At 42.0% G+C, this 20408-nt stretch overlaps 1 protein-coding gene across 2 annotated transcripts in view; it reads left to right on the top strand.

Moving 5' to 3' along the window:
* LOC105185237 (FMRFamide) overlaps positions 1-15290 on the top strand; it is a 20766-nt gene extending 5476 nt beyond the window's left edge. Inside the window, exons 1-3 of one of the 2 annotated variants that reach the window (XM_011144565.3) lie at positions 4648-4877; positions 10225-10604; positions 14467-15290. In XM_011144565.3, the coding sequence (XP_011142867.1) occupies positions 4875-4877; positions 10225-10604; positions 14467-14680 (597 nt within the window). In that variant the 5' untranslated portion in view covers positions 4648-4874 and the 3' untranslated portion in view covers positions 14681-15290. Of the gene's footprint in view, positions 1-4647; positions 4878-10224; positions 10605-14466 lie in introns of those variants that run through there. The other variant, XM_019842332.2, reaches the window with a different exon arrangement.
* The last annotated feature ends 5118 nt before the right edge of the window (positions 15291-20408 follow it).

Genomic DNA, 20408 nt, shown 5'->3' on the forward strand with positions numbered 1-20408 from the left:
TCTCACTCGTAATTTCGAGTCAGACGCTCCGACGTTTCTGTGTGTCGATCGGAAAAGATTATATACAGGGTGTCCGAGATCTCCTCGAAGGCGAAAAATTGTGAAGATTAATGAGACCAAACTGAGAAGAAAAGTCATGTACCATTTTGCGAAAATCACAATATTTATTGATGATTGATGATTGAAAATGACCACACTTGTTAGAGGCTCTTTTAATTGATAACTTGAAAATTGGCGTATTTATTTGCAAAATGGTAAAGGACCTTTTTGTTAAGAATGACCTCATCTATAATTATATGATGGCTATTGTGTCTAGCGACAGATTCAAAATTCAGGGTTCAAACTTCAATGTATTAATATCTATCGCTAGAGACAATGGCCGTCATGTAATTGTAGATTACGAGTAGATTACGTAAGTCATTCCAAACAAAAAGGTCCTCTATTACCATTTTGCAGATAAATACGCAAATTTTCAAGCTATCTATTAAAAAATACTTCTAAATATGGTTATGGTTTTTCAATCATTAATAATTTAATAACTATTGCGATTTTTGCAAAATGGTACATGACCCTTCTTTTCAGTTTGATCTGATTAATCTTCACAAATTTTCGTTTCCGAAAGATCCCGGACTTCCAGTATAATTATATAAAATCAATACATACAGAATTGTACATAAATTATATATTATCGTAAATAATCATGTATATAAATTTTTCTCATGTATAGTCATGTAATACGTGTGTTTGTATATATCGAGACAAAAATCATATATAATCATATATAATTACTTTTTGTTCGATTTAAGCTGGCTATTCTAAAAAGAAAATGAAAAATGTTCTATAGAACTGCGGAGAGTAAAAGAAAGTCAGTTATCGTTCGATGGTAATTTTAAATACGAAAAACGAGCACGAACGAGAGAAAAAATTAATTAATAACACAGATATCTGGAATGCCCTAATGTAATAATATATAATTACATCGAAGCAATAATTAATTTCGTGCATAATTGGTATTGTACAATTAATATTGTGGACATGGACTAATAATTAATACAATAAAGAATAATCAATATAAATATAATTATATAAATATAATAAATTATATTTATATAAATCTTATAATATTTATATTATATAAATTATATTATATAAATATAATTAATTATATTTATATTTATATTGATTATTCTTTATTATTTATTATTATATTAATATAAATATAATTAATTAATATCGGAAGGACCGCAAAGTTTGACAAACTGCAAAATTCGATTTGTTCTTCAAACGATTTGAGCAAATCTTTTCCGATGATAATCAGCAACGCACGAAATGATCAAAATCGCGAACCGATCGTTACGTTCGGCAGAAAAAGCAACTTCGAAAAGCGCTTTGCGTTACACTGCTAGCGGCTCTTACCTCACAGGTAAAAGTCATAAAGATGTTTACGTTTTCTTCGAATCCTCCGTTGCAGTTGTGACGTCAAATCTCTCATACACATATTGTCACCGTACACTTATATATAAATAGACTGTGGGCGCGTTTCGCAAGAAGCTGCGGAGACGTTTGAAAAGGATGGTCTCTGCTAGAGGCGTTCGATCTTTGTCTAGCTTCACCTCTATTGGAGAAAGTAGACGAAGACAGCATGCTTGTGGATAACGGAAGGGGAATGTGGCCTTTATATCTTGTCCTGAAACGTTTTAAAAGAAGGCGTGGTCGCGTGTTACACGCGTATAAGTTTATAATTGTCACTTCAGCTCCCCGACATAACCGATCACCCAACACCCAAAAAGTATTCTACTTGTAAAGTGATTTTTCCCATAGTTTTATATTCTAAGCGAACCCCGTTACAGAAAAAAGATTTCTCCTTCGATAAAGCGATTAAAGTGAACCATTTATCTAAAATTTATTAGATATTATTCTAACTGTTCTTTTCTTATTTCAAGAGGGTTTACTCTTATCAATTTCTTTTCTTATTTCAAGAGGATTTACTCTTATCAATTAATTTCCCCTTTATATGAAGAGGAATATGTCGATTTAAATGTCGTTTTCTTTTGTTCAGTCATGTTCTACCTGCAGACACGAACGAAAAAATAACCATATGCTCATAGATCAGAATATTTGGAACGTTTTTTAAAAAAGGTGTGTGTGTGTGCGTTACATACACCGAAGATAATTCACCCATATTTGGTCAAATACAGTTTATAATCAATTGCAAGAAGTTGAATAATACATTCTTTCTTTTAACTATGTTTCATACAATTGATTCATACAATTGATAAATATCTTTGCAGCTATGAAGTCCTATGAACAGAACTGATTGGAAATTTATTTGTTATTTATTTATTTGTCAAAATTTTTTCAAATTAACTAATATAACTATAGCAAGAATAAAATACAAAAATAAATAATAATCCTCTTAAAAAAGTATTAAACAATTGGTGTATAAGAGGAAATTTATATTAAAATCAATAGGATTTGCATTATACATATAACATATAATCCCTCTAACTTTAAGAATAATGTGTTTATAATATTTTCCTCTTAATTTTGGAGGAACCCTCTTGAGGCCATATATAAGAATATATAAGAATAAAATCCTTCAAAATTTAGATGATTCCGCTTGTGCTAAAATTACTTTTTTTTGGGTGATTACCCCGCAAACTCATATGCGTGGCGATTTTGATACGCTCCTAACTTCATCGAAAGAAACGTGTTAAAACCGCCTTGTAAACGAGTATGTACTTGGTGACAGTGCACGCTTCTCTTTTAGTACAGGTAGTTCGAGGCGCGACCGATAGTCTCATGAAGCAAGCTGTTTTTTGAAAAATTCCCAGAAGCTGAGTTGTCTTATTAGGTTTACGACTACGCCGGAAACCGTATCGAATGAAAAAAAGGTATTAGAATCGCGCATATAAAATTTCACTTCGCTCGTTCTTTCGTCTTCGTTTATCGGACGGTTGCGCGCGGAAGTCTGAAAAAGACGTAAGTTCTTGTTAGTACAAAGTTCTCGTGAGATATAGGCGTCTCGTGTAACGTGCATGGGGAGGCAAAGCTGAAGCATGTAGCCTTCGGGCTTTCATATACTACAGAAAGCAGTGTAGCATCTTCTGCCTAGCTTCCGAGTCGAAAGTGCAAATCGACGTGGCGAGTGAAGCGAACAGTCGCATAGTAGGGCCAGGTGATATTTTTCGATTCAAAATTCTCTAGAGACCTGAATTTCCAACCGATCATCGACACAATGGATGAGGTTGATCCTGAATCAATTCCGAAGAGATCTGTCTTGCCAAAATTTAAAAAAAATTTTTTTTTCTCGAATTACTAGCCCCAAAAGAGGAAAAATTATCGTCAAACGCGAGAAACTTGTGAAATACTCATTATTCGACACTTATTTCTATCTAATAGCGTACTCAGCGGTATTGAGACTATGAAACCAATCAACAGATACCTCGAGATTTATCGATCTTGAAGCAGAAACCCATTAACCCAAAACTCATATGCCCAAAATATAAAAATATAGACCCGTTAAACACAAAACCAAGAGATTTTGCGTCTTAAGCCCATCAACCCAGGAATCTATCAATCCGAGAACTTTTTAGCTCGTGGATGCATAAAGCTGTATAATAAGAGCCCCAAATAGTCCAAGAACTCAATCTAGCCATAGCTCGAGAACCTAATAATACTCGACGTTGAATATTCAGTTATAAAACATTAAGTTCGAGCCTCGGAACTTTTAAGACAAACCCTAAACCCACGAACCCTGAAGCAATAATTTTTTTCAAAATTTCGGCTAGACCTCGGCTAGATCTCTTTGGAATTTATTCAGGATCGAGCCCTGATCCGTTGGTGTCGATGATCGGTTGGAAATTCAGGTCTCTAGAGAATTTTGAGCCAAAAAATGTCATCTGGCCCCACTGTGAGTCGGCTCGATCATCGCGACTCGGCCGATCGGCTGCAGAAATCGGCTCGCTCCGCTCCCTCAGTCTCGTCGCAGGACGTAAGAGAATGGGGAGTCGCGGAAATTCTCCAACAGAGCCATGGGCAAACGGAGAGGCGCGCGTTCTACCTGTTGCATTTCATTCGACATTTATGAACAAGGATAGCTTGCGTGCGCGCGGGACGGAAAAGCCGAGTTATCGTGCGAGGGCGCGAGGGAAAACGAGCGAGCAAGAGAGGCCGGCTAGCAAGGGAGGGAAAGAAAGAGAGAGAGAGAGAGAGAGAGAGAGAGAGAGAGAGAGAGAGAGGGACGGGCAAGGCAAAAGGAAGAAGGAGAGGAGAAAGTCTCGTCGCGTCCGGCGTCGCGTCGACAATAGCAGCCGCGCGACGGGGAAGACTCGCGTTCGCCTCGATGATTATTATTTGCCGACGGTCATAAATAATAAAGGAGATTACGTAGGTCGGTAGTAGTGGTCGGCGGTGGAGGTGTAATTGAATCAAAATAATGTAGAGGTATCGTGTTGTACGCCGCGGCCAATCATAACTCAGGTGAGACCATCTCCTCCGCCGGCGGCGGCAGGGCGAGAAGCAGCGCGGGGCTGTGCGCGCCGAGAGCGAGGGAGAGAGAGAGAGAGAGAGAGAGAGCGAGGGTGAGAGAGAGAGAGAGAGAGAGAGAGAGAGAGAGAGAAAGAAAGAGAGAGAGAGAGAGAGAGAGCGGCACCCTATATAAAGGGTGTCATCTACAACCCCGGACACCCATTCCACCACCGACCACCACCACCAACAACACGCCGTGCCAAACACCCGTCGGCCGCGTCACCCGCCGTCGCCAAACCTCCCGCGTGCCAAACCCTCCTCTTTACGGCGTTCACATCCGCTCGCGTCCAGCTGCCTGCCATCCACCATCGGCCAACGAGCCGGAGATTCACCGTTACGGCAGCATGGTGAGTGCTTCGTTATCGTTATCGTTGTCGCGAGTGAGTGAGTTCACGTCGGCCCCGCCGCACCGCGACTTCACGTCAGGAGTTCAGCGCGCCCGCCGAATCGAGACCGGAAACGGGAACCCCCCTTTCGAGCTGTCGTCCCGATCTGGACGGGACGGGTCGGGGGACGTTCGAAGATCGAGCGATCGTAGATTGTAGATCTCTGTCCGTTCCGCTATCGATTGATCGAGCCGATCGCGGTGCAGAGGAGAGAACGTCCTTCCGGTCGTTTCGGCCGAGTCGCGAAGCGTTCGATCGCACGGGAAAAAAGTCGTCCGTTCGCCAACTGAACTTTTTGAATTTTTTATTTTCCTCTCCGACCGAATTTTGCCATTTCCGCCCGGATCGTCGGTCGTGAATCGAGACCGGAAACGAATCTCTCCTTTAAACTGTCGTCCAGATCTCGCTATGAACTTTCTGAATTTTTTATTGTTCTCTACCGAAATTTTTCGTCCTCGAGGGAGCAGAAAGGGCGAAGGTTGTAGGAACAGAAAGATTCGCGAATACGAAGTTTCCCCGTCAATCGCTCGCCACTTATCTCGCTCGAGTTTTAACGCCTCAGCGAAGCTTCAGACGAATGTTTTCGATCGCGGTCACGCGGAAGTATCATTCGTCATCGCCGAGTTTTCGCTATTCAGTCACGCGAACTGAAATTTTCATTTCGGAAATTCGCTGCTTTACATTTGACAGTCGCGTCCATCCACATTCTCCTGCGATTTTGAAGATTGCGATAGCGGCAGCTGAGAACGCAAGCAAATTTCGCGCATCAGAGGTAGTCCGTGTTAGCAAGAATTTATCGTTGCTTTTCGCGGCAACACGTCGTCGTCTCTCTGTTAAGGAGGATTCACATCTTGGCAGAAAAGAAAGCAGAAGAACAGTATCCAATTAGAAATCGTGTTGATAGTCTGTTTCTCTCTTGAGAGACAGACAGAAGAGAGAGAGAGAGAGAGAGAGAGAGAGAGAGAGAGAGAGAGAGAGAGAGAGAGAGAGAGAGAGAGAGAGAGAGAAAGAGGCCACTAGCGCGAGTTCTAATTGGTCTTCTGCATTCTTGCTTTCTGCTTTTTTGCCAAGGTGTGAATCCACCCTTAGAGTATACACTCTGCGATAACTGCAATTAATAAATCGCGCTTTCGTTTAATCGCACCGTCGGTAACTCCTTTTTTCCCTCAGTATTAAGGACGAGCGTAGCGTGAAGCTCGTCGTATGCCCTTTTTCGGGAGGGTAAGTGATCGCTGTTGATTTTATTTCGCTCAATTTCCCCGACGAGAATTTTCTCGACCTCGCGTCTCCCGCCCTCCTTTCTTCGCACGCGGTATCAATCCTGCACTCGTGGCGGAACGTTGTTGTCTCACTCACTGGGAAATTTCTCGTAACGAAGTTAAGTCCTTACATTTGATCACGTCGAAGAGGCGTGAGAAAATGTCTTCGTGTCCTCCGTATTTTTCAACCAAGGTATGATGGTCGAGACGCGCCGTCCGAAAAGAAGAAATGAAAGTCTTCGTGATGTCACATTTTGAAGTTTCGTCCGAAATACTTCATTCTTGGCAGAATTTCCCCGTTTCTCAAAGGGTGGAACCATCATTTTTGTATGGACGTTACAGATTTGTCGCGTTACAATTTCGCGAAATAATCCACATAGAGAAAGTTCGCGTAACCGAACTGAAGAAACGACATTTTTCGAGATGTCAGTTCTAAGTCTCTCCCTGGAAAGATTTAATTCTCACGATAACTTCAAGAATGGAACACAACGTGCAGGGAATAAAAATATCAGATTTTTTGTATAAACGTTGCAGATTTATCGCGTTATAATTGCGCGGAAGAAACTGAAAGATCTCAGTTCGTCTGATTGGATAGAAATCGGAAGAGAATTTGACGGCGATGAGTGATATTTCCATTATCGCGACTCAGAATTCGTCTGAAAAAAAACAAATTCAGCTATGTTAAAACTCGCTTGAGGTTATCGACAGAAGGATATCTGGATAGAACATTCCAAGGATAAAGGGAGAATTACGGTTTTTCCGTCGTAGCTTGTTCGGCTTTACATCAACTCGCGCTGAAGCCGTAACCGTAACCGCTCGCGACCGAATGAGAGAAATATCTTCGAAAGGATTTGCGGATAAAGTCGATTGTAAATTGTCAATACGTCCCGCTGTAAGATGTGTTCAAACAAAACAACCACGTATGAGCCGAGAAATGACGAATCGAGTCGAGAACAGTCGAAAGTGCTGTAACTTTCCTTTACTGCAAATTGGAATAGTCGGCGGCGAAACGGTTTGCAAACTTTTTTCGATGCAACTCGGAACGCAGCGGATATTCAATGAGAGACTCCATCAGCTACGTTCAGAAACGCCAAATCCAAAAGAAAAAAGTGTTCAAACCTTTTCGCTCCCCAGTGTGTATACCTTCCTTCCTTTTGCCTAAATTACACAGTAGATTGAATTCGGGCAAGATGACTGTGATATCATAATATTGTTATTTCGAGTAGTGCATGCGCATAAACTATTGTAAATATCAATTATCCTTGAGAATGCCTACAAAAAACGCACTGTTCAGCAATTACCAGAGAAATTATAGTCCATGGTCATTTTTTTCGTATGGGCCATCTAGCCTGAGTTTGCTCTGCACGCTGCGTCCAGATATTCTTCTATCGATGTAATTGATTCGATACCGGAAACAAATGACTGATTAAGGACCTTCCACACGAATTTCTCTGTCCCTACGACTGGTTTCGTGTCTGTACGCGAGAAAATAACTCCGTTATTTCACCACATTTTTTCGTTGTCTGGGAAGGAGAAGGGCCAGCCGGGAAGCCCCGAGACTGTAGGAGCGGAAAGATCCCCGCAGGAGGAGGCTCTTTCACCGTCTCTTTCACTCTTTCACTCAGTCATTTCAAAATCGAGTGATTAAATACTACTATAACAAGATAACAGAGCAAATAATAGGTAATAAGAAGTAAATAATAAGCAAATAATATGAGTAAAATAACGAGATGCAGTGAGTAATAAGACGAAATGCTTTCGACACCATTTCTCGTCATCGAACTCTCGTCTGGTCTCTACTCAATCGCGCGAATTGAGAGTCCTTTTCCACGTGGGTCCCCAAGAAATGGTCAAAAAATTCGCTCACGAAAATTCGAACACGAAGGAAGTTGTTTTTTCCACACAGGCATCGGATTACTCGACTGGTTTCGAACAAACGGATCATCGATTATTTACGTAAATGTCACACCGAATCCGTTCGTGCTGAAAAGTTAGCCTCGAAGTACCGGCCGGGGGCCGCTTAATCCGCCGGTTAATCCTCGGAGCTTTAGGGACGGGATATCCTGTCCGAACTTGATGACACGTAAACGCGACGCTTAACAGTTCGGATATTAATATCTGTTAAACACGGCCAAACCGTATGAGGCTAAAGCGTAGGCCCGCTAGCCAGGAGAGAGAAGGGGGGAATTTATCCGACTATCCGTTCGCATTAACGTCCGTTTCTCCGGTAAGACGCGGCTGCTTCGCAGGAAATACGCGCGTGACGAGTCCGTGGGCGACGCGACGTGTGATTATTACGAAGGGAAGTCGCGTACACACGGGTGTTAATTAAAGTAACGCAAGGCGGCGCATTAATCTCGCTCGCTACGCCGTGATATCGCTAAACAGGATATTAATACCGGCTAATAATGCGCCAATATAATTTATTGTGACGCGACAGGACGCGAGGCGACGTAACGCGACAGGACACTACACGACGCGCAACGTCGCTCCAGTTGCACCCCGGTAATCCTAGCTGATCCCGACAAATCAATTACGCATTGTCACGCTGGAAGTCACTTATTAGCGACTTCGCGACGACGCTGGAACGACGGGATCGCGGACATAAATCTGTAACGTCATAGTCAAGCTCGATAATTATGAATCCTTGCGTGGCGCAGGACGTGTTTCACCCCAGAAGACCCTTCGACTCCAACTACGTTGTCGCGCAGATACGAGTTTGTTACCCGTTCCTTCGTTAGCTCGAACTCGTCGGAGTCGTCGGATTGACGACGGAAATGTCGTTTGATCGGTTTCAAACGACGCGGTAGCGTCGATCGAGAGAGAGAGCAAAGATGGGGAAAGATATAAAGTACAAAAAATAATACGCACGATATAAAAATAAAAATAATATACACTAATACCGAAGTGGTTTTATTTAAGTGTGTATTATTTTGGTGTTCAGCTTGACCTAATCGACACGAGCGTTTTCGTATCAGACACCCTGTATATATATATATCCAAAAACTTAACTCGCGAAGCAATAATCACGATACATATTCGACCTCGCACCTCACATGTATATGGCTGCATATGTGTAAGATTGAAAATCGTACAAGAAATCTCGGTTATAACGATCTAATTGAACCTATAATTATATATAATAATGATCTAATTAAATAAAATTAAATTAAATAAAAATTACACGCTGAAGAAAATTTAAAAGAACGTACAATCTTGGGAGACAACGTATAATCGTGATTCATAAGAATCCTCTTCCGCCTCGGCGTGGCGCTTCTTTGCTCACTCGTACATCAATTCTGCTGCGTATGAACAGCTTCCGAGAGTGACGAACGTCAGCGAATTTCAAGGACGTGTATAAGATAAAGAGCGGGTAAATGCGAGTGAATATTTCGAAAAATAAGAGACGATGCAAAAAGATTTTATCAAGCGAAGTTAAGTGTCTTAAAAATTATTAAATTATTAATCTTTCAATATGTTTATTTTTCTCTGTATATAAATACCTTCAAGGCACTTCAAAGGTCATCAGATTCTTTTTAGCTAAAATATATTTTTGAAAATGCGCAATCGCAGTGCAAAATGAAGTCCTCCAAACATCTCGTTTCGTCCGATAACATTTTTTTCTATCGTCGATACTTTTGAAGATGTTCACGTGACTCATTCTGTACACGAAGAAAACAATAGCTAGTGTAACTGATTTCCCTTTACTCTTCCAGGGGCAGAATAGAGACCAGATGGAAAACTTTTTGTTGTAAGAACGGAAAGGCTCCGGCAGGTGATTTATAATCAGTCAATCGTTTTCATTAATATCAATCGAGTTTTAGTACAGCGAATGTTTGGATAAACTCTTCGGACACGGTAATCGGGGATATCATTCCCCGTCATCGGATTCTCAGCTGGTCTCTATTTAGTTGCGCGAGTTAATATTTTTTTCCGTGTATGTACGGCTTTACCAATGAGAGAAACAGGGTTGAGGGAAAATCATCTGACTGATAAGTCCGTTGAACACGCGGGCAATTTTGCCGATGCAATTTCTCATGCCGACGCAGATCACACTCTGGACCCTGCACGCGATGGCGTTCTTCTGCAACTGGGCGCTCGCGTCTTCGACGATCCTGACGCCGCTCAAGGACGACGGTAGTCTTCGGATCTTCAAAGACCCGCAAAACGAGTTCGAGTATGTGCTGAAGAGGCACGGCATCGAGGAGAGCAACATCAATGGCAAGGAAGCCGAGTCCAAGGAGAGACGCAGCGGCTCCTCCGGCTTCATCAGGTTCGGGCGCAGTCAAACAGCGTACGAGAACCTCGTGTCGGATGGCGAGGCTGAGCCCAAGGTCAGTAGGCACCCGCGATGGAAGCCGTCGGACGTCGTCATCAGGTTCGGCCGATCCAACTTCAAGCGTGGCAGAAATGATGCGAATTTCATCAGGTAACTCGTTCGTCCCGTCGTCGTCGCGCGTCGAATTGGAAGATTGGAAAATTGGGAAATTGGGCGCATGGGAAAAAACAATTCGGTTCGCGTGACTGCAGATTTTCCATCACCGCATCCGTACTGAAAGAAAAAATATCTAAAAAATAAAAATATGTATTCCGTTGGCACTGACAACGTGTTTTCTTAAATTTAGACTTGTTTACTTAACATTTTCTGGAACTACCGAAAGCGGTTAAAAATGACCGATTTAAATTTTTTACGAAAGTTGCTCGAATTTACGTAACAATGCACGTTGTATTTTCAATGGACGTTGAATAGAACTAAAAAAAAAAAAATAACTGAACATTTCTGCTCCTGTCCCAGTTTTTCAGAAATCTCTTCTTTTCGATCTCTCGGTAGAAATTGGTCGCGTTAATCGTTTTACCGTTAAACAAAATTCACGATTTTCCTGACAAAAAGTCTTTATGAAAGCTTCTATAAAAGTTATAAATTTCAGAGAATGTATATTTTCTCATTTGAAAACAATTTTTTTTCTCAAAGTAAAAATAGACGTATTGACTTCGTTGATTGAATACGTTTCCTTAGTGTTCAGATAGAAGATATTATTTTTTAGATGTCTTTCTTCTCTCGCACAATACGAAGACTAGACGAGAACTCGGTTGCAGGAATGAAAAGATCACTGTGCGAGATTTTTTAGTCAAAATGTTTTCAGTCATCTCGGCCGAATTTTAACGCAGCCTTCAAATTTGATTCAGTCGTGATGGTAACAAGAATATCGTTTTTCATCGGCAAGGTTTCATCCAATTCGCATTACACGTTGCACACAGACTGAAACTTTCTTCTTCCCCGAAGGGAAGATCCAATTAGCAGTAAGAGAAACAATTGATCTTATTATAATAAAAATTACAGCACTTTGGGCATTTTTGGATGGATTTGCTCCACGTGTAAATCTATTACTGATTTATATAATTGTTTATTGTAAGTTGTCAATGAGTTTTGCAAGATGTATACAAACAAAGTACGTAAGCCGAATGACCGGAAGTAATTTCTCCTTACTGAAAATTGTCTTCTTGCCATTATCGATGACACATTTGCGACCTTAATATGGTTTGGTCTTTCTTTTCGACGTAATTTTAAACGCGGCCAACGTGCAATGAGAAAATTTAACTTCTGGAAATTCGAAAACAAGCCTCTTATTGGTGGATAAATTAACTTCTTTTTTAATTACATTTATGAAGAAAATATACCGTATTGAATTAATCGTTAAATTTACATCATACAATAATGCATATTTTCTCTACTGATGATTTATTAAAAGTCGCGCTCAGATTTTCGCTGTACGTTTTACGTGACGTATTGTTTTGAATAAATTTTAGTAACTTTTTCCATATTTCTCTCGTATTTCCGCGTTTCGTTATTTTACGTAACAGATATGAATATGAATTCATAAGGGATGTGGCCTTTATGAATCATTTGGTAAAATCGCTGGTAAAAAGATGTGCGTATACGAGAAGAGAGGTCTCAGTTCGTGTAACTGAATAGCGACCGAACGAGATTTCGACGACGAGAAACGATATTTCGCGACCGAAAGAAATTCTTCCGAACATTCGGCTGAGATTAGAATTCGCTCGAGATAACTGAAAACAATTGATCGATTAGAAGTCTCTCATAGGAAGTTTGCTGTCCCTGCAATCGAGTTTCCCATTTGGTCCCTGTTCCTTCTAGATCCAAGGCAGATACATTAACAGGATTGGGTCTTCCAAGGATTGGATCCATATGAGCGTGATTCATATTCACAATCGACGCACTTAACAGCCGTCGAAGGTCAATTACGCGAACACGAAGGGAACACACGCGACATTCTACATTATTCGAGCAATTTTTAGTTTAGGCGAGTCGAGGTCGAGTCGAGTATCGCAGCAATATCGCCGAATAGAGTCTCTTCGAGAAAGAAATAGCGAGTACCTGCGGCGAGACGAGGTCGCGCGCAATATTTGCAAGGAGCACGGTAAACGAGAGCGCAGGTGTACGCAGGGGGGAACGCAGGTGTAGCCGCGCGTATGATCATGAGAGCATCGCGAGCGGCCGCAAAATTGCGATTTATTGTTTGTCGCAAGGTCGTCAGAAGAAACGAAAGAGAGAGAGAGAGAGAGAGAGAGAGAGAGAGAGAGAGAGAGAGGGGGAAAGATACGCACGAGCACGAGCGTGCGCAATGTACGTGTACGAATATGTGTAAAAAGGCACTCGAGCATGACGCTTAAGCATCGTGTCTTACAATCAGAGGAGACTTTAAAGCGGCGAAACACTCGGTGACTACGGCCTTACCGTAACCGATGCGCACCGAGGAGACTCGTCTGAGACGCCGCCTCTGCTCTACCCTCTACGCCGCGAGACACCGGAAACTTCTCCCGTCGTGTAACACGATCATTTATCCCGGTTATAGTTAATGTATTATCTCGTTTTCCTGTGAATTGCGTTGCGAGACGCGTGTCGCGGAGAGACTCTCGCGTACTTGAACGATGCACCAACGACGAAGGTGTGCGCAGATAGATGGGGCGGTTCGTTATTTGCAATCCGATGTGGGAAGGAGCGCGAAAGCAGTCGGGACAAAACGTCGGATGAAAATATGATAAAATATTATGCCATAAACACAGAGACTGTAACGACACGCAGTCGGTGAAAATATTCTCCGTGCGAAGCTTCGTTCCGTTTCCGACACCCGAGATCGACTTTGATAATTGGGAGACTTATAATTGCGTAATTGCATGAGAGAATAATTTAACGACTGAAAGACGATCTGTCAAAGACGCTCACACTCGCGCTGGTATCGATGGTCTAATTAGAGCCGTGAGCAAATTAGCTTCCCGGAACTTTTAATTCACGCATCGTTTCGCTCTTTGCTTCAATTTTCCAAGAGAATTGTTATGTCACGGTTAAGAGCTGATTCTCGCTATCCGTTTAGACGATGACAGACAAACCCCGAGAAAAAATAATTATATATAATTACATATGGCTGATATACGAGATTTAGCGCGATATGGTCATACATGTAATCATATACACTCAATCAAGAAAATTATTATACATAATTATATATACATATAAAGTCATAATTATATAATTATATAATTATATATATATTATATATATGAAATTATATATATCTACTCTGAAAAAGAGAAAATTTTTTTAAATGAAGAAAAGAAAGAATGATTTCATTCAATTATATGTCTACATTACGGACTGCCATAAACACAAACAATTACTTCAATTGGATTTGTGCGACAATATTTAATATTCAAACAATATATATTATTTAGACAATATATTTTTTGTATTTTTTAGACATATAATTACATATAATTATATATGATCATTTAGAGACAAAATTTATACATGATTATGTATAATTATATTTTGGTGGTCGACAACGTCGACGTGTCACAGAGAGAGAAGGCTGCCACAAAAACATCAGCATTTCTTCAAATACGTTTATATAACATTTTTTCCAATGTAGACATATATATATATATATATTATATATAATTATATATGATTATATATCGCCAAACTTGATGTATGATCATCTTTTCCTCGAGAAGTCGGTGAACTCTATCAAAACGTTTTTCGATATTTTCGTATTGAAATATTCACATTATTAATCACCGTTACATCTCAATCATATTAATTAAAACAAGAGAAAGTTTATCGGAGGAGCGACGGATTCGTGTGTGTCGTGCCGTCTAGACGGACATTAAGAATCGCTAATCTATCCTGTCGTTATAATACTCCCTCTCTCTTCTTCTCTTTGCTAATCAGGACGAAGAAATAATTCATGACACTTTGAAATTTAAAACAGGTTTGGTCGTAACACACACATACAAGTCGTGCCGGCCGATCTCGACATGTCCGCGGTGTGCTCGGTGCTCGTATCGAATAGCGTGATGAGCGAGGCAGAGCTCCACCCGGACGTGCTGAGGCTACTTCGGCTTTGTAACAGTCTGAACAAGATCACCGGCGAGATCAATCTGGACGCCTTCGAGGACCAGATCGACTCGAATCATCACGAATGAACATCCCTGTGCCGCCGCCGCCGCCGCCGCCGCCGTCGCTGTCACTCGCGCTCGTCCGAAATTCAAGGTCGCAGACTCACCGAGGATTCGATACCAACGGGAATCATCGTCGACGGCGCTGCGGCTTCGATAGCGAGCCGACCGGACCGCGGTCAAGCTGCATGTGACTTCGAAATGACGGCCGGGATCGCGTTGTTGTCAGCGCGCTTGTACTCAGGCGAGCCTGTCGACTGGTTAAACGAAGCTAAACATCGATTTTGTCAAGTCGCGACGAATCCCCGCGAGTATCTGTCTTGACGAAGTTACACATGAAAACGAGCAAACATGACATTTATTCGCGGGAACTTGCTTTCTGCCCCTTGTCTCCTCGCCGCTCCGGCGCGAACGGTCTCGTCGATCTAATAAAAATCTGTCACGACGAAGTCACACGAACAAACAAACGACGTTTACTCACAGGAACTCGCTTTCTCCGCTCCTTGCTCCTTCGCCGCGAGATTTGCCCGTTTCCGGGGTCTTCCGATGTATCTTCGAGCTTTCCGAACCGGCACACAGTGGGACCAGATGACATTCTTTGGTTGAAAATTCTCTAGAGACCTGAATTTCCAACCGATCATCGACACCAATGGATGAGGGGTGGTTGATCCTGAATAAATTCCGAAGAGATCTGTCTTGCCAAAATTAAAAAAAGAAATTTTTTTCTCAAATTACTAGCTCCAAAAGAGGAAAAATTATCGTTAAACGCGAGAAACTTGTGAAATACTCATTATTCGACACTTATTTCTATCTAATAGCGTACTCGGCGGTATTGAGACTATGAAACCAATCAACAGATACCTCGAGATTTATCGATCTTGAAGCAGAAACCCATTAACCCAAAACTCATATACCCAAAATACAAAAACATCAAATATAGACCTGTTAAGCACAAAACCGAGGGATTTTGCGTCTTAAGCCCATCAATCTAGGGATCTATCAATCCGAGAACTTTTTAGCTCGTGGATGCATGAAGCCGTATATATTAAGAACTCCAAATAGTCCGAGAACCCAATCTAGCCATAATTCGAGAACCTAATAATACTCGACGTTGAATATTCAGCTATAAAACATTAAGTTCGAGCCTCGAAACTGTTAAGACAAACCCTAAACCCATGAACCCTGAAGCAATAATTTTTTCAAAATTTCGGCTCTCGGCTAGATCTCTTTGGAATTTATTCAGGATCGAGCCCTCATCCGTTGGTGTCGATGATCGGTTGGAAGTCCAGGTCTCTAGAGAATTTTGAGCCAAAAAATGTCATCTGGCCCCACTGTGCGACATCCTGATCCTTGCGAGATTTTTCCGCTGGACGCGAGCTCTCTCCTTTCTCTCTCCAGCAGCCGCTGCGTCTTTACCGCGAAACAGGAATCGAATAGTTCGATTCGCGCTGGATCTTCCCCTCCTCTTTCCCCTCTTCGGTTTTGTCGCGTCGATTGCGTTGAATACGCGGTCAGTATTAAATTATAGATTCCACCTTCTGCCTCTCTCACACACACATTTCGTTTAACCGAGTGAAGCGACCGATGACGACGCCCCTTACGCGCTCAAAAGGCTTTGATGAAATTACCGGTGAACGAGTTAAAAACTAAAACGCACTACAAAAACGCCCGATAAACGGTGCCGATTTATCATTGCCGTTTCCATGGCAGCGTTACGGATTATGATTATTCGCTCGAAAGTTCGCTTGCTTCTGTCCGCGGGTAACGTCTCAATTAGCGCTCGTAAATTCGAACGGCTCGTACTTCCCAACGAGCTCTCGGGCCCTTTCGACGGCTCGTGACGGAGAACAAACGAAGGCTGATTGTTTCCGCTCGCGACGAATATTATTCCCGCTCGTCGCTACCTGTCTCGCGTCATCCACCACCATCGACCGGCACGGCCAGGCTCTCTCGGGAATCGCAAGGATCGTCCGAACGCCCATTCACGCGCGCGCCTACGTGATTCCACTTGGAGGAGAGCGAAGCGAAGAACAGCGAACAGAGCGAGAAATGGAAAGGGGCAAATTGGAAAGCACACCCGCAAGCGAATGACGAAATGCGCATGTGATATCGGGTACCGCGCTGTACATCCACCTGCCTCACTACGTGTTCGGTGTACATATAAATTTGACGATCCCGACGATCTCGGGACTCGGGACATTAGGCTTGCCAGACGCCCTCCTCTGGGAAGGATCGTTCCTCTTTTCCGAAAGCGAAAATTTGCCGAAATCTTCATGTCCCGCCAAGGACGGATCTTCAGGACGATCGGATGATGACCAGCAGGGCGGATTAATCCTCGGCTGCTTCAACAAAATTTCAACATACACGAATGCGTGCAATTTGAGTGAACTTTGCAATATTTCTTATGAAGATTTGTCCTTCCTTATCGCAGGAGTTTCCTTCTTCTTTTCGCTCGGCAGACCCGCTGACTGATTATAGTCATCACTACCTAACGTAATGTTTTCGTCGATATATACTTTTATCGATATGCGTGTGTGAAATGTATAATATGTACGCTGTCGAAAATTGATGTTCGAAGAAACGACAGAGACGCGAGAACTCCTTATTTTTGGCTCATCGCAATTTTCGGCCGTCCTTCCCTGGCAATTGATAAATCTGGCAACCCTAAACACCATCGATGTAGTCGCAGATCCGTATTGTAATCGTGTGCACTCTTTCCCCTCTTCTCTCTCTCTCTCTCTCTCTCTCTCTCTCTCTCTCTCTCTCTCTCTCTCTCTCTCTCGCTCTTTTTCTATATCTCCTCCTTTTCGGTCTACTTCTCTGTCTCTCAACATTCTTCAACTCTCTCATGTCTATTAGCGAATTCGGCTGGATGCTCCGGTGGTACGTATTAGTGCGTGCTAAGTCCATCGAATCTGTCTTGTGAAAGCAGTTGAATCTATTAAATTCTCATCTAATTTGTTTATCTGAACGATCAGATGATGACTATCAGGGGCGAGTGGTAATCTTTCAGAGCCTGTGCTGTTCCAGCAGCCTCTTAAGGAGATCCTGGAGCGGCATTCAGGATCCTTTTAAGCTTCTGCTGTTTTAACAAAATTTGAACGCATGAACGTATATAATTTGAGTAAAATTTACAACATTTGCAACATTTTATAGAGATTTGTTTTTATAAAACGTTATGAAAGAGGCACATGGAGCCGGATACTCCAGCAGCACTTGTTTCAGCGTAAATTCGCCTCTGATGATAATGATAAAACAACAGTAACAATTTGATCTATTTATCCAGCTGAATCTGGGCTTCAAATTTCCCGGAACGGAATTTCGGAATCTCAAAACGTGAAAAGCGGCGATATTTTCACCGAGAGAGATATCGCGAAAATATTGCCATTCAAAAACGCAAGGACGAACGTCTCACTCGCGCAAGCTCAGAGCGAATTCTGAGCGAATGATACAAACAAACGCTTCAATTGATTGGAATGAATACGTTCCTGAGAAGATGAAAGTATTCACCCGGCAGTTCACCGTGGAAAATTTATCGCGTACACGAGTGAAGAATCCGAAGAAAACTCGGTGGTCGCTCGAGTTTCCGAGTGAAATTTCATCCCGAGAAATTCAGAGAGCACCAAAATATATGATAATTACGTTCGTAGCGTAAAAATGACCGAAGTGACTCGGCTTCCAAGCGTTGTACATATAAATGTATGTTCCGCTGCAAACAACGAGACGATTCGCAGCGCGTGATCCTCCGGCGAAGGATCTCGCGTTGCTCGCTGTCGAAGTGTACGCACGGGGAATTTTTCTGGAAGATATCAACACTCGTACACTGAAAAAGTACCATCCCATACAGCACACAAAGCGTTGAAAAAACGTTGCTGCAACGTTGCAGCAATATTGCTGCAACTTCTCTACTGTATGGGATGCTAGTTTGCTCGGCTAGGATGTCCTCCTAGGCATCGTTGGAAACATTCGACAAGGCGGTGCGCACAGCCATCTTACATACGGCATAAATGTTATACCACATTGTAACAGTTGAAAAAATACCTAACGAGAAACTGATTAACTCATTAACGCGGTACACAAATTTGTGCTCCTCGATATGAGTAAATCACAGCCTCACGCGATATCCCAGTAAACACAAACGGTCAGCGACACAACATCGATGTTATAATTTCCCACTTAATGGCATAATAATAAATGCAATATAATACGCGTATTATATGCGTATTATCTAAACGATCAGATGATGACTGTCAGGGGCGGCTGGTAATCTTTCGGGGCCTGATGCTGTTTCAGCAGTCTCTTAAGAGGGGAATTACAGGGAAAGAAAAATTTGTGGCTATTTTTTTATTGCATATTCTTAAAATATATACATTTAAAAATATTTGTGTGAGGTTAGAAGAAGGATATCAAAAAATTGAGCAGGAGGAATTAAAATTCAAGGTTTGAATGTAAAGGCACGCTGGCCTGAAATATCGTTATTAAGTTGCGCGAAGATTCCCTTCGCTCACTACGTAGACGGCTTAAAATCTTTTGTTTAAATCTTGAATTCTTTTATATATTCCTACGATAAAGGAGGACAAAAGTAGTTGAAAGTATAACGGCAGTGTGTATTTCGTATTATCCACATGCAAAGTGCACATAAAACTTTAAACGCGTTTATCTGGAAACACCATTTTCTTAAACTGTCGACACTACTGATATGCAAAAACTACTGAATCGAATAACTTGAAATTTGCAAACATAGAGCTCGCAAACGGATGACCGCATTTTTATCTATAATTACAAATTGGATCGGTTCTTGTGATCCAGTAAAATTTATTTTGTACTTTGAACATTAATGAATACACTGTGAAAATTTCAAGTCCATTGATCCTACTATTTCTGTTAAAAAAAATCTGTAAAAATAGCCTTGAAAACGGCTGTCGGCGTGTAATTCCCCTTCAGCCTCTGCTGTTTTGCAACAAAATTTGAACACGTATATGAACGCGTGTAATTTGAGTTTGAAATTTGCGATATTTTACAAAGATTTATTTTTATAAAACGCTGGAAAAAAAGTAGCCGGATGCTCCAGCGACACTTGTTTCAGTTTTAATTAAATTCGCCCCTGACGATGATGATAAGATAGCATTGTCAACATTGTTGGCCAGGAAATTGTGACGTGATATCACTGTCGGTCGGCGTTTGCTGGATGCCATGGGGGTGCGCCGAGTAGAAAAATTCCCCGTAAAAAGCCGCGCTCTCGCGTCAGTTCGTGCGCCAAGCGGAATAATTCATTCATTAGCGCGCAGCGGTGCGCCACGCTGACGTATCCGACCGAATTCCCTGTAAAGCGTCATCTACAATGGCAGTAAGCAGTAAGAAGCAATAAGAAGCTTAAACGATAAGAAATAAACCAATCACAGCCGATTATGACAAAAATAATCAACTGTGCTTGGTCCATTTCTTACTGTTCACGCTTACTTCTTACTGCTTACTGCCACTGTAGACGACGTTCAAGTCTCACGCGTTACGTAAAACGGCGGGACCGATTGTTATCTCGATCCAGCCTGAGCCTAAGATATGTATCATACATTCGGGGCTCGCGTCGCGGCGCGGCGACGCGCGCGTCTCGCGCCCGATACGATCCCCGTTGAGCGCCGTTCTTAAGATGTATATGTAAATTTAATACGTAACTATAATAATTAAAGAGATACAAAGTGGCCGGACGGACGTGGTGTTGCTCGTTTCTGCAAGCGCAGCGTTGAGCATTGATCGA

This window comes from Harpegnathos saltator, unplaced genomic scaffold (genome assembly GCF_003227715.2).
Source record: "Harpegnathos saltator strain DR-91 unplaced genomic scaffold, Hsal_v8.6 scaffold139, whole genome shotgun sequence".
Classification (NCBI taxonomy): domain Eukaryota; kingdom Metazoa; phylum Arthropoda; class Insecta; order Hymenoptera; family Formicidae; genus Harpegnathos; species Harpegnathos saltator.